This window comes from Artibeus jamaicensis, unplaced genomic scaffold, assembly GCF_021234435.1.
Source record: "Artibeus jamaicensis isolate MK-2021 breed Jamaican fruit bat unplaced genomic scaffold, CSHL_Jam_final contig_780, whole genome shotgun sequence".
NCBI lineage: Eukaryota > Metazoa > Chordata > Mammalia > Chiroptera > Phyllostomidae > Artibeus > Artibeus jamaicensis.
In genome coordinates, this window is record NW_026521967.1 from 1553794 (window position 1) to 1577874 (window position 24081).

Genomic DNA, 24081 nt, shown 5'->3' on the forward strand with positions numbered 1-24081 from the left:
CAACTTAATACTTTCCACCACCCCAGGAGGTGCAGATCTCTGGTCTAAGTGATGATGGGACCCGAGGCTTGACTGTTTATCTTCTGTACCCATGATGTCTAAGAATTTGGGACTGTGGCATAGTTTGCCCCTGCCACCGACGGGAAGAAACAGGTCTTGGAACCATCACTCCCAAGGTCCCGGGAGAGAGACTCCAGGGGGCCGCTGCGGGGTCGGGGGTGAGCGCCCAGCTCTCAGAGCGTGGACCCAGCGGCCCCGTCCCCTCTCCGGGTAGTTTTCAGAGAGGGGAGAACTTACTTCTCGTGTGTGTGTCCCGGCATGGCCGGGGAAGCCCCGCGTGTCTTTGTATCTCCTCGGGGGTTTCCAGAACTCGCCAGGAGAGGGGGGCGGGCCGGGTGTCAGAATGGAAGGTGTTTTTAAAAAGGCAGACAGGAAGAATGGAGAGTCGTTTGGGAAGGAAGTTACATTGGGAGATTTTTTTTAAAGGTACTCACGGCCGCGGTGTAGTAACACAGCAGACAGCACATGTGATGAGCTCTGGGGAAGTGGGAGCCTCGGTCACGTTTGCCCTAAGAGTGGATGTGGCAGCTGAATGACAAGGACCTCCCCCCCCAGTCGAAAAACCGTGTGTTTCACTCTCAGTAGACGTTGTATTTTCCCAGTGCAATGCGCCACTGAGAGCTTGGTTCTGACCAGGCACAAACTGTCCCTGCAGGTCTGAGGAGACCACAGCCGCTGTGGTGGGGGGCTTCTGGGGCTGGGGCCTGGGCGGCTGTGCCCAGCGGGTGCCTCCCCATCTGCCTTCTCGGCCGTGAGAACAGGCCCTTGGAGTTGAGATCTGAGGTTGTTTGACTCCCCCACGTTTTAGGTTATGGATCGTAAAGAAATTAAGACAGGATCACCGTAGCCGAAACCAATGAAGAATTTCAGTGGTTCAGATTTTTTAAAAACTGTGTGTGATCGCATCGATGCCCCTCAGCAGGAAACGCTTATTTTGTTGATTTGTCTTTTCCCCATTTGGCAGGGAGCAGAGCATCGTCGTCCAGGTGGTCGCCAAACTGAAAGGCTTCTCAGTGGCCCGCGAAGTGTGCGGCAGCACCACGCACGTGCTGGCCGGGCAGGCGCTGCGCACCCTCAACGTGCTGCTGGGCCTGGCGAGAGGCTGCTGGATCCTGTCCTACGAGTGGGTAAGCCTGGGCGGGGCGGGTCACTCCACCCACGTCCTCCGGGGTTCGCATGCCTTCCCGTGGGCGGCGAGAGTCCGCCGCAGTCTCCCCGGCCATCGCCTGCTGCCACCGCGGACCCGTGGGAGCGGGGCGCCGTGGGGACCCCTCAGCCACCGGGAGAAATCCAGTTAGAACGGACTTGGAGGGAAAGGCTCATGTGTGTTCCCACAGTCACACGCACTTTGTGTCTGACCGAGAAATAATGTGACCTGTGTCAGTGACGGTTTCAAAAAGCCCCAAAAATTCGGTGACTGTTTGTACAGATGGATTTACTTAGGATGGATTTTAATCCCATTTGGACATATTTTATCTTATGCATATCTATCTGTAACATTACTTGCCCTCATTTCTGTGAATTAAAGGTAGTTTGTTTTCTTTAAATCATTGTTTTTATTATTCATAGAAATTGAAATTGTTACTGTTTCTATTTTTATTTGCCCCCCCAAGCCCTGCAGCCTGGTGAGAGGGAGTTGTTGTTAACTATTTTGCATCTGCAGAGTACCCACCCTCCTCCCTCCTCCTGCTAAGAATGTATCATATTAATGCCGTGTTAATTTAAACCAGTAGAATTATTCCACACTAACAAACTACAGATGCATTTTCTGTGATTTAACCCTGCTGCTCCCTGGTCCAGGAAGTGTGAGACATTAGTGCTCACAGGCACCAAGTGGGAAAGGCTGAAACTGCCCCGAGTGTTCTGTTTGCAGCAGTGGCGACTGGAGATTCCCTTACCTAATTAGACGTTAGGACTGACCCACGCGGCCTGGCACGGGGCAGCGTGTGCAAGTCCAGCTTCCGCAAACGAACACCCTGTGTTCTTTCTCTCCGGTTCACAGTGTGTCTTCGTCAGTCAGCCGTTCCTTCCCTCATTTCCCTGAGGAGAAAATGTTCTTTATCCTCCTTGGAGATACCATCTGTACTTGACTCTGTGCCCACCCTGTCCTCCTGGGGCCCCGAGCCGGCTGGAGGGGTCAGGCACGAGGGGCAGCATTGGTGCCGGCGCCTCCGCGTTCTGCTCTGGGTGCCACCAGGCCCCGCCCGCTGACGCCAAGTGGAGGGGGAGCCAGGTGCCAGTTTAGGTTCCACGTGGGGTGAGTCGTGCCGCGCGAGAGTGGAGGAAAGTGAAGCGGGTCCCTTAGCAAACTTCCAGTGCTCAGAGACCTCCGCCCGGAGCGAGGAGCCCGGCTCACCCAGTGTCACGCGTGAGTGAGTGGCGTGTGAGTGCAGTAGGGACAGAAAAGGGTGCCTGAGGCCTTCAGGTGAGAGGGAGGAGCAAAGTTGTGCTCACAGACAGGTGGTCGCCCCTGTGGGCGGCGGCAGGAACCTGCCGAGGGGGCTCTTAGAGCTAATAAGTGAGTTCAGCAGCTTGTCTGCGATAATGTCAGGTCCACGGTAAAGTATTTACATATAAGTCTGACCTGGTAGTGTGTGCAGAATCTGTGTTGAAAATCATAAAACATTGATTTTAATAACAGAATTGAACGGGGGTCACCCTGCGTCCACGAATCAGAAGGCGCTGTAGTTAAAGCGTCACTGCTCAGAATAGTCCGTGGGTGGAACACATGCCCAGTCACAGTCCCGGGGGGACGCCTTCAGAGATGCAGACAAGCTGACTCTGAAACGTGCATCGAGGGGAGCAGTGACCAGCCCGGCTGAAGCGCCTCTGGAGAGAAGAACGGAGTCGGAGCACCAGCACTGCCTGCTGCGAGGGCATCCTTCCCAAGGCAGCGTGGCGCGGGCACTGGACGGGCCTCACGGACCAGGACGGAGGGGCTGGGGGGAGACCCACGCCTGAGGCCGCCGGCTTCCACAGACAGTGCTGGGCCCAGAGGTCCCAGCCTGAGAGGTGACACCTCGGGGAAGCAGGCACAGTCCTCGGTGCGGCAGAGGAGCATCTCCAGCGCCGGAAGCAGGCCGGGTCAGAAAAGCAGCCCCGGCCGCCGCCGACTTCTCCTCCATCCGGTATTACGGGAGCCCCAGAGAGGCCTCTGCAGACTTAGAATGAGAAAACGTCCCAAACAAAGACGGACCCAGACGTGTTCGAATGCTGGGAAGCGCAGTTGGCAGAGAAGCACCTCCACGACGCCCAACAGCACGGGTGGTGAGACGGCAGCTTCGGGACACACACCGCACCCCCGGTGGTCGGCTGCGCTCCGAGCAGAGTGGTGGTCCCGCTGAGGGCATCAGCCTCTGGGCACTGCTGACACCTGGCTGTGGCGGGCGGAGGGCGGTGCAGCCACTCTGCACAGCAGTGTGCGAATTTCACGGGAAGTCAGATGTGCACACGCCCGCTCCTAGGCGAGTGGCCGGAGAGAAACGCCGGCCTGTGCTCACCCCCAGGCCTGTGCCTGGGGCCAACACCTGCCCTCAGTGGGCGGCCGCACAGGCAAGCTGGTCCCCCCACACAGCGAGTCACTGCTCGGTCTCGGGAAGCAGTGGCCATGCCTGCCACCAGTGTGCCCCAGGCTGAGGGCTTTCCATCGGTGCGACTTCCGTGAGGATGAGCTCTCCAGGCTTAGAAAGACTCGGGAGGAAGACAGCCCTGCAGAGACGGAGCTCGGGTGGATGCGTCCGCAAGCCAGGGAGTGCTCAGGACCCCGCCTCCGGAAGTGGCAGAAGGAACCAGCCGCTGGCCCCTGGGTGCGGGACGGCCAGTGCGCAGAACTGGCTGTCGGCTGTAAGCAAGAAGAAGAAAGGTGGTCGAGGAATGGAGCGCGTTTGGGAAAAACTGAAGGAGAATGCTCACAGGAAGCATGAGACCCAGTGTCCTGGGTCTCCAGCCACTGGAAACCGTTTCCCCTGCTGCAAGGTCACTGGGTGATGCGGGCGGGGAGCCGGTCCCGGACCCTGGGGCAGGGGCTGTGCGGACCTGCGAGGAGGTCAGTGCGCCCGGCTGACACTCAAGGCATCCCCAGGATTAACACCAGCGTGGCTGCACACCAGGCCTGTGGTCACCGAACCCAGGCGACACATTTTCTATACAGTAGAGTAATTTTTCCTAATTCATCTAATAAAGGCTTGAGCCCCTTATTCCTTTTTTCTTTTTCTGTTACAGTTCAGGCACGATATTATTTTACATTAGTTTCAGGTGCACTTTACAGAGTGTCCTGGGGACACTTCCAGCTGCCACCTGGCACCGCCCTTAGTTACCTCGCCAGTGTTGACCGCCCTCCCTGTGCTGGACTCCACATCCCCCGAGGTTCTGTGTCACTGCCAGTCATTGCCTCTCAGCCCCGCCCCTCAGGGCTCGTCAGCCTCTGGTGTGTCTGTGTGCTTTGTTCTGTAGATCCCACAGATCACTGAGAGCATCTAGTGTTCGTCTTCCTCCGTCGGGCTCATTTGACCCAGCACAGCGGCCTCCGGAACCAGTGGCTCTGAGCAGTGGTACAGCAGGGCCTCAGAAGTGAGCAGTGCTCTCCCCTCACTGTGCCACTAAGCCAGCTGCCGTCCTCCTCGAAGGCGCGACCTCTGCCAGGTTCCTGCGTCCTGTCCGCATCTCACTTGTTCACTTCTTTCTGTGGGGAAGACGAGGTCCACAAAGAGCCTCGGGGACGGAGAGTGGAGTGCAGGGTGGTTCCGATGAAGGGGCTGCACTGGGACACACGCGTGTGCGCCTGCTGGGAGGCCCATGTCTGCACCACGCCGACACGAGGGCGGTTTTGCAGCAGGAGACCCTCAGAGCAACGGGACCCCGCCTCCGGGGTGTGGGCAGTGAGCAAGGCAATGCAGACACAGCAGAGAAGAAAGCCCAGTCCGCAGTGACCTGCGGAGCTGCCCGGCTTTCCCTGCACCAGGGGTCTCACGGGCTGGGTGTTCGCCTCCGCCCTGCACAGCGCCAGGGCAGGCAGCCGAGTGGCCTGGGTGCTGGGGACTTAGCCAGCAGCCACCGTCCCCTTCTCTGTGAGACACGGCCGGTGACCCTCCGTCCCAGGCCTGCTGGCCGTTACGCATGCACAGTGCGCAGGCCCGTGACCGGGAGGAGCGAGAACTGAAAAAGTGTCAGCCTCACACCAGAAACGATAGCGTCCCTGCTTCCCCGCAGAGAGCTGCAGACATCAAGTGCCTCTCGCCGTCACCTCAGCTCTCTACATGGAGGGGCTGCGCTGACCCTGAACTTAAACCCTGGCCCTGGTGTGCTGCTTCTGCTGCTGCACTGTGTTCGTCACCTCCCGTGAGACAGAGGGGGCTGCACGGTCCCCCACCTGGAAGGCAGGAGGTGGCTGGGCACCTGGTGTGGTCTCAGGGGACGCTGCCGGCCGATCGGCGGAGTTCTGACGTGACCTGAAACAGCCCTCGAAGGCCACCGCGGTGCTGATTCTCACGGTCCGCCCTTGTGCACCTCCGCCAGGGCAGGGTCGCTCCGATTCTGAGAGCAGCAGTGTTGGGATTTGTGTGTTTCTGAAAGCGGCTGCAGGCGCTGGCCTTGCCGGTGGTGCCCCCACTCCCGGGAAGCAGGAAGGGCCCAGACACTGTGGCTTCATGTCACCTGCCTGCTGGCCCTGTGATGTCGTGAGACACTGTCATGCTCCACAGCAGGGGCCGCACGTTTGCTGGTGTTTCCGACGTGCCCCCTTAGGGCAGAGAAGCTCAGAAGGGGACCGCACGTCTCCCTGTTGGCCTCAGTCTTACCCAGGACAAGGAGATGGCGTCTTTCACGGTCTCTCTCTAATTTCCTAAAGAAATCCAGTCGGACAAACGTGACGACCTTCTCTGAGACTATTTCTAAAGCCACTGCGGGTAGTCCGTGAGCTCAGACTCCTTCCTGCTCTCACCTGCAGTCACGCCTGGGTCTGGGAACCCCACGGTGCGCATTTACCGCAGGGTCAGGACGTGAGGCATCTGTCCTACATGCTCAGGGGTCCCCTGTCTGCGTGTGAGGAAGGACTCTCCCAGTGGCCTGCTCCCTTCTTCCTTGTTCCAGTGCAATGCGGGGGGTTCTTAAAATGTTCTGTTTGGCTCGCAGCATAGACTTGCCTCCAAGACAAACAGGACTGAGAATGTTTTTATTTCAGTGTTTGTGTGATATTCTCTGGAAATTTCTTGTAGAGGTCTAGCAGTTCTTTAAAATTAGATGGTTATATGTGGCCCACTTAGTCTGTCAAAAAAAATGATGGTGATTTTATAACAATTCAGTTTGAATTTTTTTAATTTGTTTTTTGAAAGGCCTATTGGCAGATTCTGCATGTTCACGGCAGCGCCAACTTCATTGCTGGCGCTGCTGCTCAGCAAAGAGAACAATTGGTGTTTTTCCTGCTCCGTGGCCGAAGGGTCTGTGGGTACAGAGAAGCAAAACCTCCTCCCTGGGGATGGGAGACTGGCAGACGGGACACGGCCCAGCGCGAAAAGGGGGGTGTTGCTTCCAGCCAGGGACCCCCGAGAGCAGAGCTCCCTCGCTGTGTTGTGCTCGGGTGTAGCGCTCCGTGGGTTCCTGACTTCTGTCACTTACCCGGGTGGGGTGGGCTGGGTGTTTCCCACGTACTCTCTGACTTACCTGCACTTCTGCTTTGCCCCCGGGCGGGGGTGAGTGACCCATCTCGTCCCTCCTGTCCCCGTGGCACTACCATCCCCATCGGAATGGGGGGCATGGGAATGAGGGGTGGGCCAGCCTGCATCTGGGGCAGAGAAGGGGGACACTGAGCAGCTCCTGAGTGAGGTCCTACAGCCAAACCTGAGGACGGTGGACTGTTAACAGAAAAACACTCTACACTCAGGTGTTCGACACACCAAACGGTGGTTTACAAACAGGCGCGTTTTCCCGAACTGAACCACGTGCCTCGGTCTGGCTCTTGTGGAGAGTCCAGGCAGCCGTGGCTCTGCGCAGTCGGGATGAGCGGGGAGCGCGGGGCTGTGCCGCCGGCTTCCCCAGGCAGTGCTGCCCCCTCGGCGTCTCTGGCGGCCATCCTGGCACTACTCCCAGGAGCCTTTCAGGCGGCAGAGGGACGGCTTACAGACAGGTGTGCAGGGGACTGGGCCTGTCAGCGGGACCCGGGCTGTGGTCTCCGGGTCTTGGGAGCACGTGTGGTTTGGAGCACATGTGGTCTGCAGCCTTGGGCCAGGCCCCCGGGGCAGGTCCTCGAACCTTCACTGGCTTCATTCCAAAGGCCTCTGTGCCCAGCCACAGGTCGCCCGTGATGCAGTGCGTCTCCTGTGAGGGCACTTTCACGTGGCCATCTCAGGGGACTCTCTGGGCGGGACAGCTGTGTCGTAGAGAAGGGCTCTGCCTGTGTTTCCTGATGGAGACACAAGGCTCACAGCTCACCTGACGGCCCGTGGGCCTTGGAAGCACTGTTGATGAACGCCGCGCGTTGCCCCCGGCGTCGACTGTAAATCGTCACCTCGAAGTACACCCGTCTGCCAGCTCTCATTACTGAGTCACGGTCCTGTGCACACCGGCTGTCCCCGAGGCCCCTCCCTGGAAAGTGCCTGAGCACCGCTGCGGGTGCTGAGCCTCGGGGCCACAGGCCCAGCCTCCCGTGGGGGTGCGTCCCCCACCTGTGCCCACCTGGCCGTGCCCAGTTCCCTGGGCCCGTTCCCTGCAGGCAGTGCTCCTTCCCCAGACATGAAGCTGTGGTTCACACGGGAAGTGCGGGGACAGGACCGGGGCTGTCGTGTGCAATCATGGGGTGTCAGAGGCGCGGATGGTGTGTGACAAGCAGGCCGTGGCTCCCCCAGGACGTGGCCGCTGACTGTGTGTGAGTGTGGTTCCGTCACCGTGTTACAGAACACAGGGCCAAAGGGGACTGAGGGGGCACGATACACTGTCACCAAGAGGACCTCCCACTAAGTTCGCTCGTCCGCCACCAGAGGAAAAACGTCTCCCAATGCCAGAGGTTTGAGAAAAGGAAAGGAAATGTTTATTTAAAGCTATACAGACTTTAAGTAGTGACCCAATGTCCCCATTAAAACATCACAGTCCTTTAGGACACCCACAGACGCCCACAGTGCTTCCTTCTCCCTCTGCCCTTGTCTGGGCACCGCATCTCGGGAAAAGAAGTAGATTCAGGATCCCAGCACCATCAGCTGTGTATTCGCCAGGATCAAGCCGCGTGGTTCTCCTTGGCAAAGCTGCGAGGGGGTCTCCTTTCTGCCAAAGCCGAGTGGCGGTTCTCTGCTAAAGCCGTATGGTGATTCTCCCTCACATGGCTGCGGGAGTCCCACTCTGGCCAAAGTCCCATGGTTCTCCCTTTAATGGCTCCCGTGCATGGGTTGAAATCCTCGCGCCAGTCCTCCTCTGCAGCCCCATTTCCGACTCCTCCCACAATTGGCCACACCTGCCAGCATTCCCGTATTTTTTCCAGCTTTTTCTGGGCTGCCATAGTAAGTCTGGGCAGGTGTGGCCCCATGGCATGGTGCCAGTCATCTCCAAGCTCTAACACAGGTGCTGTAACCAGGGGGAGTTGCCTCCCAGTTACATCTTGGGTGGAAGTCACTCCCATTCCCCTGGCTCAAAGCAGGGCCACAGCTGTTTACCATACCTATGTAACCAGTTAAAGGTTACAGATATGTTACACGGCCACGCCAGAGGTTAGCTGCAAGCTGCTGCTACACAAAGCAGCTCTCAATGACCCTGCTCCATGGGCCCTTCCCCCAACTCACACCTGTGTGGGGAAGGGGTGAGGACACCCTACGTATCTTTCTAATGTTTCCTGGACACCTCAAGTTCTGGACCCCATTCCAAATCCCTGTTGGGGCCCCCTTCTTGGCTGCACCCTGTTTCAACCACACCAGAATTCACGTGTCTCTGCCGGTAACTGGACCTGTGATTACAAAATCACAGAATCTGCTCAGTTCCCCTGGCCCGGAACCTCACATGCTCATAGGTCCCGAGTCTGTGACCTTGCCTGGAAGAGAAGGTCGAGACAGCCCCCAGCTGCGTTCACTTGGGCTGCTGAGGAAAGATGAGGGTGCCATTCGCTGCAGCAGGGAAGACCAGGGGACAAAAATGGCCTCCCCGGGTGACAGGTACAATAGAAGTTCTGATCTGTACACGCTGAATGTGAGATTCCTGTGAGCCACATTCAACTCGTAGTAGCACGTCACACGCAGCGTGTGCATGTGTGTCTTCCGGGCAAGGCCAGGACTGTCACCGCCCACTGGGGGGCGTCACCACACAGAGGGCGTATGTCCAGCCCTGCTGCTTCGGGAGTGAGTGCCTGGGGCCGGGCGGCGGGGAGTGAGCTGAGGACTGGCCTGGGCTGTTTCTGCACTTAGATGTCAGGGAAGGAGGAGCCGCACAGGGGAATCGGGACAGGCCACTGGTGACAGGTGAGCACCAGCAGAAGGTGATGCTCGGCCACAGGGGGACCTGCGGCCACCGCGGGAAGGAGGGCGGGCGGGCTGTCAGTGCTGCTGACGGGAGAGGGCAGAGCCAGGGCGCTGGGCAGAGTGCGTCAGTCTGTCCTCGGGTCCCGGAACGGCACTCGGGGTGACTGGGGCTGACGGCGGAGAGTCAGGGAAGAGGTGGGGACCTGAGTGCATAGAACTTTCCAGACCTGGCGGGTCCCGGGAGTTAGGTGGGCGCCACGAAACAGGAGCCAGGCCCCACCCCAGGGCCGGTTGAAAGACTTGGTTTTATTACGATGAGTGTGGGAGCAACCCCGTGAAGCACTGGATTTGTTGGTGTACCAGGAAAAAAAGAAAACTGGAGTAAGGTTTTGTGTGTTGAAAGTGCTCTGCTTGGTAAACAGTGTGAATGGCTGAGGCTGCAAATCAGCAAAGGGGGGTGGCAGCCCATTTGGGGCTGGCTGCCCCCCCCCCCCAAACGCAGGCCTTCGGGCCAAGCCCTTTTCTTGCCCGCTTCTCTTTGACTTGGGGCAGCTGAGTGGAGATGGTTCTCCCCTCGATTGTCCCCTCCTCGCCTACGGTGGAGAACTCCGGGACCTCACCTCAGTCCATGCTGAACTGTGTCACAAGTTTAAAGCCTATTTGGGAAAAGCTTACGCTTTCCCCAGAGTTTCATCTTCATTCTCTCACCTTTAGGACTTTCTGTTGGTTCTTCAGTCTTCGCTGCTCTTCCCCTGACGTGTCAGTGACGCAGCTCGTGTTTGAAATAACAGCACAGACGTCTCAGGAGAGGCAACCGTGGCTGGGTTCTCTGAGGGCGTTTTGAGAAAGGTCTCCAGCTCTCCATCATTATCTGTGTCAGGGATGTTGTTGACGTCCGTCTTGGGGGTCTCTGAGCTCTATTTGGAGTTAAAATGGACGGCTGGGGAACCGCACACCGAACTCCGCTGTGTCTGCGAGCAGCCTCTGTGCACGAGGCTCTCCTGATCAGACCAGCTTTGAGGAGGGCTGGCATAAGAAACACTGGACTTTAGGGAACTGTCGGGCATTTGCAAAACTGTAATTGGCAACTTCATGCATTTCACTGCCTGGTACTTTCTATGTGTGAGCCCACACGGTGCGTGTCTCCTAGGACTCATGGCCCTGGAAGGTTCTCTCCAGAAAACTTTTTAGGTTCTTTTTCCTTAACCAGAGAATGAGGAACAATGTAACTAGAAGTGATTTTTGCCAACTGAAATACCAGCTTGCCTTGGATGCGTGGTAAAAGATCTATTTCTTAGGGTTTTTGGATTGGTTTTTTGTTCTGTGGAAAGAGCTGCTTTGCCTGCATGTGAGTTTTCATGACCCAGTAACCATCCAGCACCGACGATGCTCAGGTGGTGCACAGGTGTGCAGGGACCAGCCCAGCACAGGTGCGCTCCCAGGACCCCTGGTGCCGGCTCTCAGGAAGCCGGGCTGAGCAAGTGCCTGTGTCCTTCACTCGGCCCTCCCCACCCACTCTGCGTGGCACTGTGCACCGTGAGTGGCTCCCTTGGGGGGGGGGGCAGGAGCACACCTGCCCCGAAGGTGGTCTATGTCAGGCTCTCTGCCTTCGGGGGTGTGGGAGGACCACACAGTGAGGACGACTAACATGCAGACCCTTGGGGTCACAGGCAAGGCTCTCTTCTCTGTGAGTACTTCTGACGTTCTGCGCACTGTGACTGATGGAAGTGGAACATTTGTTTCCGTCGTTAAAGGTAAGCAGTGTTTTTGGTAGAAAATCTGAGAGACAGCAGCGGTGACCCTCTGTGGCTCACAGGCGAGGGCCAGGAAAAGGCTGCCCAGACGCCGAAGCCGCGCCTCTCGAACTGCCAAGGGCTCTTCGGCCACTGCAGGCTTCCTGAGGGCAGAGGCGGCCCCACTGACCCCACCGTCTCTACTGACACGGCCGGTGCCCAAGGGGGTCCTGGGACTGAGTGCTCGTGGAGTGAGGAAACAAGATGGATGGCTAAACATGCTTAATTCTTAAAAAAAAAATCTCAGAATTTTTTCTGAGTGTTATTAGCTCTGATGAGCTAAAAGTGTCATGTAAAAACATTGTACATCACTATAAATTACAAAAGTATTCGTGTATTTGTGCATTTCTTGTTAAAATTCATGAAAATCAAATTGTCTGATGCTCATTTAAGAAAAAAAATTCTTGTTACTCAAATTCATGGAAAGAAGAAGAACCAAAACCAGTGATTGCTCTTAGCAGCCATAATATTTGGATTATTGTCTGTGATGTTAATAATAATTTCTACTTTGTTTTCACAAAGTAAAGTGATGTTTCTGCTGTTTATTTTAGTTACATTGGAATGTGTTATATTTATTTCTTTGTTTTCATTTTGATAAGAAAAATACGAGCCTGTGTTATTTATAAAGACGTTTGGACTTGACATTCAAGCGTGCTTGGCGAAACGCTGGTTCGCTCTGGTCTCTGCTCAGCAATGTGTAAAAAGTGGCTGAGAGTGAGCAGTTAACCCAGACCCAGGAATAACCCTGAAGATGGGGGAATCCGGGCAGCATGAATCTGACACAGGCCTGCACACAGTGCGGCCGCCCGTTTGTGCAGACATCTCAAGCACATACCAGCAGGCAGCTCCTGTGTCCTCTCAACGGTCCGGGGCTTAGTCTCCGTCCATTCCTGTCTCTAAGAAGGGAAAGGACTTCCAGACTTGTTATTTTTAGGGCTTTATTGCTGACCTTCTCTGTCTTGGTTAAATAGGCCTTAACTAAGGTTTTGGTTTGGGGCCACTGTTTTCGAGACAGCTGGCGTAGTGCTTTTGAAGTCTTAAAACCACGTGCGTACCCTGGAGATAAAACCAAACGCTGCCCAGGAAGGTGCTGGGTGGCCCGGGGGCAGGGGCTGCTTCCCCACCCTGTTCCTGGTGGCCTCCTGGGAAGTCTATCAGCGTGGCGCTCCCTGGTCGGGAGATGCACACTCGCTGTCTCAGCTGGTCGGGGCAGTAGTCCCGGGGGGAACAGAGACTTGAATCCGTTGGAGTCTGGAATAGTACTTGAGTTTTTTAATAAATCACTCCCAGTCGCAGTACTTGAAAATGGGGGTTTTTGACTTTGAGTTCAGCTTATCTTACCCTCATAGTCTGTATTCTTCCTGGCCTCTACTTACAGAGATGGCCTAGAGAACGTTTGTACCCACCACCGCCATCAACTCCGATTGGCTCATGCTTCGCCCACCAGCCACTCACTGAGTGGCCCCCGGCCCCGACCCCCAGTGCGAGGGCGAGGCAGTCCAAAGCCCCGCTTCCTTCTGCAAGTGGGCTGCTTGGCCAGCATGCAGCACCTGTTAGCTGTTGAACAGGCACCTGCCGCGCATCTGCACTCACAGCCCAACTGCATGAGCCTCGCAATGACTACTCAGTGAGGCAGACTCGGGCCACACGGCGCCGGGCCCCTTCCACACCGTGTGCCAGTGACAGGCAGACCCACGGAGACAGGCTGGGGAGGGTTTCCAGGGCTAGTGGGAGGGGAGGAGGGCAGTAATGACTTTGGGTGCAGGGCCGCATTAAAAAGTTCTGAAACCAGAAAGGCTGTCATCACGTGACACTGCTGAGCGCCCTGGACGCGCTCACGGCGCACTGTAGTGCGGTTGATGGCACATCGGGCGAATTTCCCCTCAGTTAAAAAATTGCATCTGCTGTATAGGTTTGTGTTTTTTCAATAACTCCAAGGAGTTACAGAAAGGGTTTCTTGGTGTCTCTGAGCTGTGTCAGGGGTGCAGAATGGCTCGTTTTGGAACGAACATTGCCCCGAAACCTTGCCAGTTCTGGTTGGTCTTTTGCGAGGCGAGACCCCCACTGATTTCTGGCTCCACAGGTGCCCTGGGGTTTGTGACGGAGACTGCACTGGAGGTAGCCCCGATCTTTTCCTCCCGAAGTTCAACCCAGCTGCGACTTCATTGCTGCAACTATTGCATGAACCGCATGGATCCTTTTGAAATTTATAAAGACATACAGTGTTTCCTGTGACAGACAAACCAACTTGCCTCTTGTCAGAAAGCTGTGAGGAGAGAGATTGGTATAACCCGGGTGCTTGGATTCTGCGCTCTTAATACACAATACTGTTGAGTTGTGGGAGAAACAAATATTCATTCTCCCTCTAGGAAAAAGTCGAAACCTTGATTCGTACCGACTTCTCTTAAAGTTTTCTTGTTTGAGAACATCAGTTTCCTTCATAACAGAGACAAAGAATCTATAAAACCTGAGGAGAGAAGAATACCTGTAATACGACGTCCATAGTTTTGTTGGCTTACAGTGGCAGAATGCTGACTCCCTCTGTCGGTACCTCCGCAGCTGGTGGGGGAAGGTGGGCCCCACCAGAGCTGGCTGCTTTCCTGCTGTCCAACTGCTTGAACTTAACCTCCTGCTTGAACTTGAGGTCCCGTGAGCTAAATCTGGGGCCAAGGTTCTGTCTGATTTGGTTTTAACTCATAAGCAAGTGTTTTGTACAACATAAATTATTTCATATGTGAAGAGTATTGTTTACATTTCCCCCAAAGCCCCCCACTTCTTTCTTTTTTATTTTTTTACCTGCTCTGTTCTCACAAGTGTTCTTAGTGTAGTCACTGCCGTCGATGCTAATGATTATACAGGGCAGGCGGTGGGCTCTGGGGACAGGTCCCGAAACCGTGACCGGTTGGCGGACTGTGGAGAAACCTGGAATAAACTTAGTAGGACAACTGTGATAAGAAACTGTGACTATTAATAAATGACTGGTCAATAACATGACCAGTAACGCTTTCAAGTGAGTTATATCAGCTTCACTTTACAAATGTAATTTTCATACCCAGACTGAATCATAATTATATGGAGTGATTCCTTTTCTCAAGTGCAACCTGAAATCTCTCTCTTACAGGTCACTTTTTTCTTTAATCCCAGCTTTTCCTCATCACTCATATATTTCACTAATTCTGAATTTTTTCTCTAATTTTTTTGATAAGTCAAAAATTAAGGGTGCCTTATTTAAAGGGTTCACTTATTTGTGAGTAACTTGATTTTTTTAAACAGCTTGAAGAAAACTAGTCTGGAAATTAAGAAATTAGGATGAGTGTTAGGAGAGTATAACTGGATTGTTTTTGTTTTGGAGAGCGACTTCTCCTGGGGCTGGGCTGGAGCTATTTTGACTGCGTAGGATTTTCTGAGTCTTCAGGGGCACAGGAGGCTGGGGCAGCTCAGGCAAGCCCAGTGCCCACTGGCCCGCCCCAGTCCTGGGCAACGGTCTGTGCTTTTGTTATCTGAAACAAAACGAAGCAGGAAAAAACTTGCACTTTCCTTAGAAACATTTGCACACGGAAGCCCTCTGGGTTTATGCTGTTCTGTTGTTATAATAAGCCCACGTCATCTGCCTCGAAAAGCATGAACTATTGGGGCTTTAACGCTCTCGCTGTTCCTCTTCCTCGTTGTATTGGAAATCCTCAGCCAGTGCAATAAGGCAAGAAAAAAGTATACATGCCTCCAGGTAGAGAAAGGAAGAAATAAAACCGCTACTCCCAGGAAGCACAGTTGCGTGGAAGACACCAACGGGTGTGCAGAGAAGCTCAGCGGTGTGACAAGACACAAGGTCAGTGTGCAAAATGCAGCTGTATTTCTGGGCAGTAGCAGTGATGGAACAACTAGTATTCTGATTCTTTTAGAATCCCATTTTACACTCCCAGAAATGGAAATATTGACATTTAAATAGGGCCAAATATTTGCAGGATCCGTTTGCTGAACACTGTAAAACCCTTATGAAAGAAATCTAGTAAGACTCAAATCAGAGGGGAGGGATACTGTGTTGACAAGTTGGGAGACAGTCTGTAAGCTGTCGGTTCTGCCCATCGTGAGCTACAGCTTCAACTCAGTTCTCGTTCCAAGGCCAGCACGATGTCTGTGGGTAGCTCTGGGCAAGCGGGCCCCGTTGGCAGAGCACGTGTGAAACCTGAGAGCCACGTCGGAGACTCGACAGAGCAGAGGGTCTGGGTGACGGGAGGATGGGAACTCTCCGGACCCATCGGGCCACTCCTGCGCAAGTCTCAGATTCTCTGAAATGGAATGTCTAAAAAAACCAAGGAAATTTATGAGGCTTAGGAGAAAAAATGCCTTGTTGTTTCTCAACCCGATTCCCACTCTTAAAATAGCCTTCTGATAGTTTACCTACATATTTCTAAATAAACTGCCGTTCCTGCCAGTTTTTGATTTTTTGCTTTTAGACATTATCTGTAGACTTCTATAAAGATTAAGTTATGACTACCTGGCTTTTACTGGTACTGCCACCTCCCCTTTCTGATCTACCCAGTGTGGCTATGATTTTTGTTTAAAGTTTTGTGTGCGTCTGTGAACATGTGTGACCACGTGCACAAGCTCACACATGGGTGATCATGTGATCGCTTTCTGAGCCGAGCCATGTGATGTGCTGTGGTTCTGTTTCCTTTCTCATAATTTTGGTTTGTTCTTTGTAATAATTTTGATTGCTTCTGCTTCTATGTGCCTGTCACGAGTTCACTACAAGGAATCCTTAAAGCATTAGAATTCTCTCAACTCTGTCTACACATCACATAATCTCCTAATCCCATTTATTTTCCTTGGTGGCACCGCCCGGGAGCCCCTAGTTGTCCCGCCCCGGAGGCTCGCTCCCTCTGGGTCTGCAGAGCCACCGTCACCCTGAGCCGTGTCATCAGAGCGAAGCCAGGAGCCCCTTCCGTGTGGCGTGGCCCATGCTTTCATTTCAGACGTCATGCAATGGCGCAGAGTCGCGTGCAGAGTGAGGCACCGAAAAGCCGGTCGTCACGGCTGGCCTGAGTGGAGTACAGATAGCGTCCTGGGGTGGGCTTTCGATGGACGGAGGGCCACGTGTTGGGGTTTGCATGTGTTTCCCCTCCTGGGCTGACCACGGTCCCCAGGCCCGAGCACTGAGGTCCTGGTGGGGTGCAGGGCGGGGGGCCAGGCCAGGCTGGGCGAGAGGTCCTTCCTGCACTGCTCGCCGCTGCTCCCAGACACGCCTGTCCTCTTGCACTTGGTCCTGTTCCAGAGGAGAGTGGGCCCTCTCACCCTGCTCTACACCCCATTTTCAGACATACCTGTGCCACCCCTTTCTCTGTTCCTGGGAATCCGAGCAGGTCAGCGAACCCCTTCTGTCGACTTCCTTCTCCACACACTTAGATCTGAGCTTTTCTCTGCCCTTTCACCCTTTCAGTTACCACGGACCCATCTTCATGGCAACTTCCACAACTGCCATCACGTCTCACCTGTACGGGTTCTCTCCCCATTCACTCTAGTCGAGCATTGGGTCAGGGGGCCGATGGGCGTACAGTGAGCAGACTGTGTGTACATGCGGGTCTGTACCGGACCGCGGGGGGCCCCATGTAGTGGGACCTGCATGGGACTGCGGGGGGGCCCCGTGTAGTGGGACCTGCACAGGACTGCGGGGGGGGCCCCGTGTAGTGGGACCTGCACAGGACTGCGGGGGGGGGCCCCGTGTAGTGGGACCTGCACAGGACTGCGGGGGGGCCCCGTGTAGTGGGACCTGCACAGGACTGCGGGGGGGCCCCCGTGTAGTGGGACCTGCACAGGATTGCGGGGGGGCCCCGTGTAGTGGGACCTGCACAGGATTGCGGGGGGGCCCCCGTGTAGTGGGACCTGCATGGGACTGCGGGGGGCCCCGTGTAGTGGGACCCTGTCTCTTCATGGCTACCGATCCAAAGGCAAGGCCAGAAAACGGTGCCTGCCTGGGTTCGCCAAGGTTCACGTTTCACACGTGACCGTTGTAAAGCGTCAGAAACACCACATCTGTTGGTGGGGCCTGCGGAAGTGACCCAGCCCTCACGAGACACGGGATGGGACCCTCTGGGTTCCTTCAGCCCCGTTCCTTGCTGTGTTTAGCTTCTCTGTTCGTTTTTCTGTCACACATGTTATGGGAAATATGTTGGGTTAACTCTTTATTTTTAAGGTCACAGCCGTTGATCTGAATACTCTCCTAAAGACAGATCAGTGGCTAGTGAAGTAGTTTCCCCCTTTTTCCCTAATATGTTTCTGATTTGATCCTTACAATCAAATTTGCGTTTTCTGTTACCTCTGCACAACGTTCACCCTGGGTTTCTAGAGAAATGGAATATGATTCACTAACTAAAAGTCTGTTGATGTTAGTTTTATTTTCATAACATTTAAAGATGGACAAACACAGAGAACATGAAGTTTCTCCAAGACGTTTAAATTCAGTTGACGTTTTGATGGGGGTTATATTAGAACCCAAATGCCACACATACTTAGGAGTGGCTCTCGGACTCAGTCCCTGGGACAGCGTGTCTCCGTCCCACCCTGTCACGCTGCCCCGTGCCCGAGGTGACGTCGACCTGGTTTGGAATTTTGTGTTTTATTTCCTGGGCTAACCGTGTGTGCTTGTAGGAAACCACGTGTCCTACTTGTGTTTCTCGGTAAATGATGATGCACCTTGACCGAGAACAGTCAGGGAAGCACTTATGTGAATGTGCTCAGCCGCCCAGACAGGGCCGAGCAGAAACACGGCTTCAGCGTAGCTGCCAGGTGTCGAACACCAGGTGTGCACACACCGATCCGGCCGAGGGGTCGACGGGTCCCTGAGAGCACAGCTGGTCCCCTCTCCCCTCTCTTTCCCAAGCTCTCTCTCTCCCTCTCTCTCCCCCGTCCCTCTGTCTGGTGGAGACAGATTTTCCCGTGTCACACTGGTCCCATTGTGTCACCTTGGGCCCCGAGTCCCGGGAGCTCCTTGTCCCTCCTTCCCTGGCTGGTCTTCTGAGGCTCCTGCCCAGCAGTCCTCCGGCCCCGCGCTCATGCCCTGAGCACACAGGGCAGAAACAGGGCTTCTGCTGGCCCTCACCAGATGGGTCCCGCCAGCCCCATTTCCCCCCCACCCCCCGCTTTATCCAGAGCACCCTCTGCTCAAGCCAAAAAAGGAACCCGCCGGAATCCAGTCTTGGCCTGTGGGACTCTGTGCCCTCTGAGCCCTCTCCCTGCCCGCTGCCCCTCTCTCTGCCCGGGGAGCTCCCACGCGTCCCTGAGGACCGGGTTGAAACGCCAGCTCGCCGGCGGACCCTTCCTAGCCTTTCCGCACTGAGTCAGCCGGCTTCTCCTGCGGCTTCCTGCCGTTTGTGGTTGGCCTTCGTGCCTCCCTCGGGGCCGGACTCCTCTGGGCCTGGGTCCGTTTCCAGGACCCGGCCTGGGATCGGATGCGTGGTGGCAGAGGAGCGGAGAGTGAGCAGAAGGGAGGAGACGCTGAGTAAATAAGGGAGTCGGGAGCCCAGCCAGTGCCGGGCAGCCGCGCGGGGGGCTGTGTCCTGCTCTCGCCTGCATCCCCCGCCGCGCGCACTTCTCCTGAGAAACCAAGGGTCGTGTCAGACACAACCTGGCTCTAATGTATTAAAAAGGGAGCTCCTGTGACTGGTTCCCCATAGGTGGCTCTGAACCTTAGAAACGAGCAAAAAGGAAGACTTCAGCCTTATTTCCAGTCGTCATTCAGCAAGAAGAACGGAAGCTTCCTGTCGCAACTCTAGGAGGAAAGAGCGAGCCCGCCGAGTGTGAGGAGCGCGGTTCCAGATGAAGGGGAGCCGGGGGCTTGCGGCTGCTGTTTCCCTTCCAAATTCCACCGGGGCACAAAAACCTACAGGCCCTGAGGGTCTGGTCAGAGAGCGGAGACGCTGCCGCATCTCCAGCACTGTTGAGTTAAAGCGGAAACGTCGTTCGATCATTTAAACACGTGGGTTCAGTTAGTAACACGAGGAGGAAGCCTGCGGGGAGAGATGCTTGTTCATGAGACACCTGCTCCCCAGAATTCTCGGGGGGACTCTCACCGGGCTGCGGAGCCCTTCTAAAGATGGAGGCTGGAGCAGAAACAGGCACACGAGGGCGTTGCTTTTGGAACGTAGGCTACGGTTTCTCTTCTCTTAATGTATGTTTTTTTGTTAAGTAATAAGACTGGAATATTTACTGAGCATCGTCTAGAGCACAGGCGGCAAACACAAGGCCCGAGGGCCAAATCCCACCTTGTTTCTACCTGGCAGCAGCACCGCCCCCTCCCTTAACTGTTAACGAGTAGTTGCATTTATACAGTCCTAAAATTATCTTCGGCCCTTCGATGACAACTGGGAGACTGACGTGGCCCCTGGTGAAAATGAGTTCGACACCCCTGGTCCGTACTGACTCTGTACATGCGAAACCTGGAATTAAAAAGCAGATACGGCTTTCGCACGTGCGGAAACAGGGCGTGGTCCAGCGATCGGCCTCCAGTGACAACCCCGACTTCTAGACCCGGCCTCGCACCACTCCCACCGCCTGAAGACCCCGGGGCCCTTTGCCGTCCCAGCTTCCCTTGCAGGCCCCCGGGGCGTGGGCCCACTGCCCGTGGTCTCGTTTGTTTTGCTTTTGCTTTCTCCCCCACGTGGCTCGTTACCCACCGAAGTGCCTAGTGAACATCTAAAGTGTCGTGCTTTTGTGTCGCTGCAGGCGCTGTGGTCACTGGAACTGGGTCACTGGATTTCTGAGGAGCCGTTCGAACTCTCCGCCTCCTTCCCTGCAGCTCCGGTGAGTCAGACGCTGTGTTGTGATGGGACGTAGGGTTTGGTGTTCTCTAGGAGTCATTGTCAGCGCAGCTACAGGTTCGAGAGTTTATTGACTAAGAAGACGCATTAGCCAAACCTCGCACTCGTTTTCTGTGTATTTGTGAGAACAAAAGTGAGAATGTTCTGCGGAAAGTTGGGAGGGATGCATTCTCAAAACATTTTCACTAGAGAAGTGCTCGGGACCGAGGGAAACAGGAACAGAGAAGCCCAGATGCCGGAGGAGGTAGCGCCGCGTCTCGCTCGCAGCCTGAGAGAGAGAACACCATGGCTGCCAGTCGAGGGAGAAGCGGCGGGTGCAGAGCCGGCGCCGCCCGTGGACGTGGGGCTTCGGTGCTTTTCCTAAACCCGCCTCCGCTTCACTCTGAGTCTTCCAGATGCTCATGGAGAAGTCCCACGTTCTAACTTGTTTTGAAGATTGAGGAATAGTCTAGTCAGTAATTTCAGGTTTACTTGGAAGCTGGACTGAGCAGAAGCCGGCTTTCCTTTTCAGACACGTCACCGGGTTCGGGACAGGCTGTTTATTTAAGAGACTAGCGCCTGGGCGACAAGCAGAGACTCGTCTGTGCTCTCGCGCTGTGTTTTGGCTGTTTGGCTGTGGCACTGGGTCCTCGGGTGAGAAGGAGTCGGCTCTGCCCCGAGGCACTGTGGTGTTCAAGGTTGCTGGGTTGTTTCGTTTTCATTTTTCAGATCGCCGCTTTGAATTCCGGTCAGCTCTGTAGATGCTTTCTTAAGGGGAGAGGAGTTCCTCTGAGACCCTGGTAGGCACTGCGGCACAGTGAGCCCGCAGACCCCGTTCTGTCGGACGAGCGCGTGTGTCGTTTTGGACACCAGGGGGCGCGTCACCGCGGACAGGCGCCCAGCCTGCCCACAAGGGGCCAGGGGCAGGACTGGGGACCCTGACAGCTGGTCCTGGGTCATCTCTTTCTGGAGTGTGTCTGCCCTGGGCTCGTCAAGGGACCATGGAAACTTGCTGTTGCCTTTCAGCCGCTGGTGTTTTCTCACCGTGGGATGGTTTGCAGTTGGTGCAAAGCTGACCCCTCTGTGGAATACAGGGCCCTTAGATGTGATCTGGGTGGTGGCCTCGACTCAGTCTGCGTGCTTGCTGAGAATGCAACACAGCAGGGCAGGGAGAGCGCCCGCCGCGTCCGGAGCCCGCGGACGAGTCTGCGCGGGACGCTGTGGGGCGTCCTCACACTGGGTGTAGCCGTGGCGGGTGGGGCCTGTGCAGGTCACAGAGGCCAGAGAAGACAGTGGACAGAGGGCACGGCTGTGGCAGGGGAGTGTGGATGAAGACGGGCGTGCAGCTCGTGCTGGCCGCAGATTCGGCCCTGAGCTGCCTGGCAGCCGAGTGGAAAGCGGTGGGTTGAGACGTCACCCCCAGATTCTGAGCCGACCCGGCCGGCGCCACGGTGGCGCCGGGCAGACCCCAAGCTCAGCCCCCGCCCTCTCCCGAGGCTGTGCACGTGTGTGCACACTGTGGGCACTGGGCACTGGCTTTGCACTTCACAACACCCCTTAAAACGTCTTCTGGTAGACATTTTTTTTGTAATCTTAACAATGTAAATTTTTTTCCTAAAGTGACTTCAGAGTACAGTCTGACTCAAGGAGATGAGCTTCGCACAGGCCTTGAACGGCAGGGTTTGCCCAGCCGGGCACCGAGCAGGGCCCCCTCCAGGACACATCTCGCCCGAGGAGAGCGAGACCTCTGTGTCCGAGCAGCGAGTGACAGACAGCGAAGCCTCTTCGTCACCAGATTAAATGTGTAATTTCCCTCATCGTTGAAAGGGAGACTGTTCCATGTCACCAGACACATCAGTCGTTTTGGAATCAAATTACTATTTTCAAAATATTTCAAGTGTTTTCAAAAAAGTTAAATAGTAAATATTTTCAAAACAGTTAAATGTACTCATCTCACCTCATAAGTTATATTTACCCTCTAAAAATACCTTCGTATTTAACAGCCAGGCAGCAAACCAAACCGATAGCATGGTCTTTACAGGAGAGAAAGAATACGTCCTTGGGAGGTACGGGAGCCCCTGCTGCGCGAACTTGACACCTGTGTTTGAGCATTAACTTAGAGCTATGCCGGCAAAACAGACGTAAGTACACTGTGTTCGGGATGAAAATCCAAAGACCAAAGGAGAGCAGAAATGCGTGAACTGTGTCTTTCCTTTCCCAGAAAGTGAGCCACTGACAAGCTCTTCTCGGACCCTCCCTGAAGGTGCCACGCGTTTGTTTTCTGCCCTTTAATTGGGAGAGCGGGCGCACTGAGGGCGCGTGGGTGTTTACACAGTCCACAAACAGTGCCTAGAAGAATGCAGCCCAAGCCTCTCTCTGCCCCGAGGCCCAGCGTCTGGTTTCCAGTACTACTGAGGAGCTCGCACAGGGCACTCCTGGAGTGACAGCCCGGTCTGCGAGCCGGCAGTGCTCCCCGTGAGCTCCAAGTGTCTTTGCAGAGCCGTCCGCCAGGCCACGGGGTGACGGTTCTTGGGTGCACTGCGGCTCATCAAGTGGAGCAGGTGCCCGTGGTGGGGTCTCGGGGCTCTGCTTTGGAGCCCCCGCGGGCAAGCGCCCCTCTGAGGCGGCAGAGGTGACGGCGCAGCTGTGTCATCAGAGCTCTGGGTCTGAGTCTCGGGCAGTCAAGCAGCTGGCCCTGGCCTGTGCAGGCCTTCAGAAGTCTGAGGGCCGGACCATCATGGCCGTGGCCTTGAGCGAGTAGCCTGACCCCTTCCAGTAGTACCACTTGATGCCGTTGAACCTGTTAGTGTTCTGCCGCTGGGGGTAGTACATTCCGTTCAGGTTGGAAGGACCGCATGCGTCGAACCACCAGCCTGTGGAAGTAAAACAGATGGAATCAGGGACCGGGTCGCCCCCCCCCGCCCCGAGGTGGAGGCCCTTGGCTTGCCCATGCGCCGCATTCCGTGCATTTCAGTGCGTGCAGGTGTTCCTGGGGGGAGCGGGTGCTGCGGGGCCCAGCGAGAGGGAAGGCTGTGCCCGCGCCCTGTGGAAGGGCCAGCGGCGACCCCAGGGGTAGGAGACCACCCCCGTGCTGCTGAGCTGGCGGGGCTCTGGGGTGGAGCAGACGGTGTCAAAGCCCAGGCCTTGAGCGTGGCTCTCTGGGCCAGGAGACCCGTCCAGGCCCAGCAACCCACTGACCTGACCTGGACTGACCCAGCCTTTCCTCCACCCACCGAAGACATTCTTCTGTTTAAAATATAACCCTGAGTTTTAAGTACCCAGTGCTGCTTGAGAAAAGACAGAAAGGCTGTTGGGAGCCATGGTGGTGCACTCACTGAGGTAAAGCCAGGGCATGGGGGGGGTAGGCGCCAGGCCCACACCCACCTCCCCCCCCCAGGTGGAAACCACAGCGACCGTGGATGGGGGGGGTTTGCACACGCTGATCTGCGTAAGTCCCGGAACACTGAGTTGGAAGGACACATACAGGATGGTGCCATTTACATAAAATGAGTAAAACGCAGAACACGGTCACAGAACTATCACTGACATTTCCTACGTAGCAGGGTCACTAAATGACGTGAATGCCCCTCGATCCAGTGGTTTGTGCAGGGAGGTCCTGGCAGAGGGGCTTTAGTTGTATCCGGGTGTTTTATTTCTTTAAAAAGGATTCTGAGGCAGCAGGTACATTATGCTCCCTTACTCATCCCTTAGACTGTGGACACCAGTCACTTCCTCCAGGTGCCCGCCCCTGACAGTGACAGCTCCGTGACTTGAATTGGTTCGGATTCAGGTCCATTTGACAAGCCATGTGTTTTATTCAGAGCCCTTCAAGACACTCAGAAATATCTCGGGTTTATAGATCCGACCCTCCTGAGCCTGTCGTCTGGCTGAACTCTGAGCTCACTGTCCTCAAAACCACCCGGCCGGCCGTCAGGCCAGTGTGTCCGTGACCTAGTCCTCAGGCTGGACGCAGGCCGTGCTGTCAGAACCGCCCGTTTCTCCCTT

At 55.5% G+C, this 24081-nt stretch overlaps 2 protein-coding genes across 9 annotated transcripts in view; one reads left to right on the plus strand and one right to left on the minus strand.

Annotated features, from left to right (window-relative positions):
* The window catches only part of MCPH1 (microcephalin 1), a 139813-nt gene that overhangs the window by 40783 nt on the left and 74949 nt on the right, over nucleotides 1-24081 (plus strand). For 4 of the 7 annotated variants that reach the window (XM_037133902.2, XM_037133901.2, XM_037133904.2 and 1 more), the window contains 2 exons: nucleotides 1025-1187; nucleotides 20003-20080. In XM_037133902.2, the coding sequence (XP_036989797.2) occupies nucleotides 1025-1187; nucleotides 20003-20080 (241 nt within the window). The remainder of the gene's footprint in view (nucleotides 1-1024; nucleotides 1188-20002; nucleotides 20081-24081) is intronic. The other 3 variants (XM_053672627.1, XM_053672629.1, XM_053672628.1) reach the window with 1 other exon arrangement.
* Nucleotides 20424-24081, minus strand: part of ANGPT2 (angiopoietin 2) — a 48553-nt gene continuing 44895 nt past the window's right edge. For both annotated transcript variants that reach the window (XM_037133906.2, XM_037133905.2), the window contains exon 9: nucleotides 20424-22949. In XM_037133906.2, the coding sequence (XP_036989801.2) occupies nucleotides 22789-22949 (161 nt within the window). In that variant the 3' untranslated portion in view covers nucleotides 20424-22788. The remainder of the gene's footprint in view (nucleotides 22950-24081) is intronic.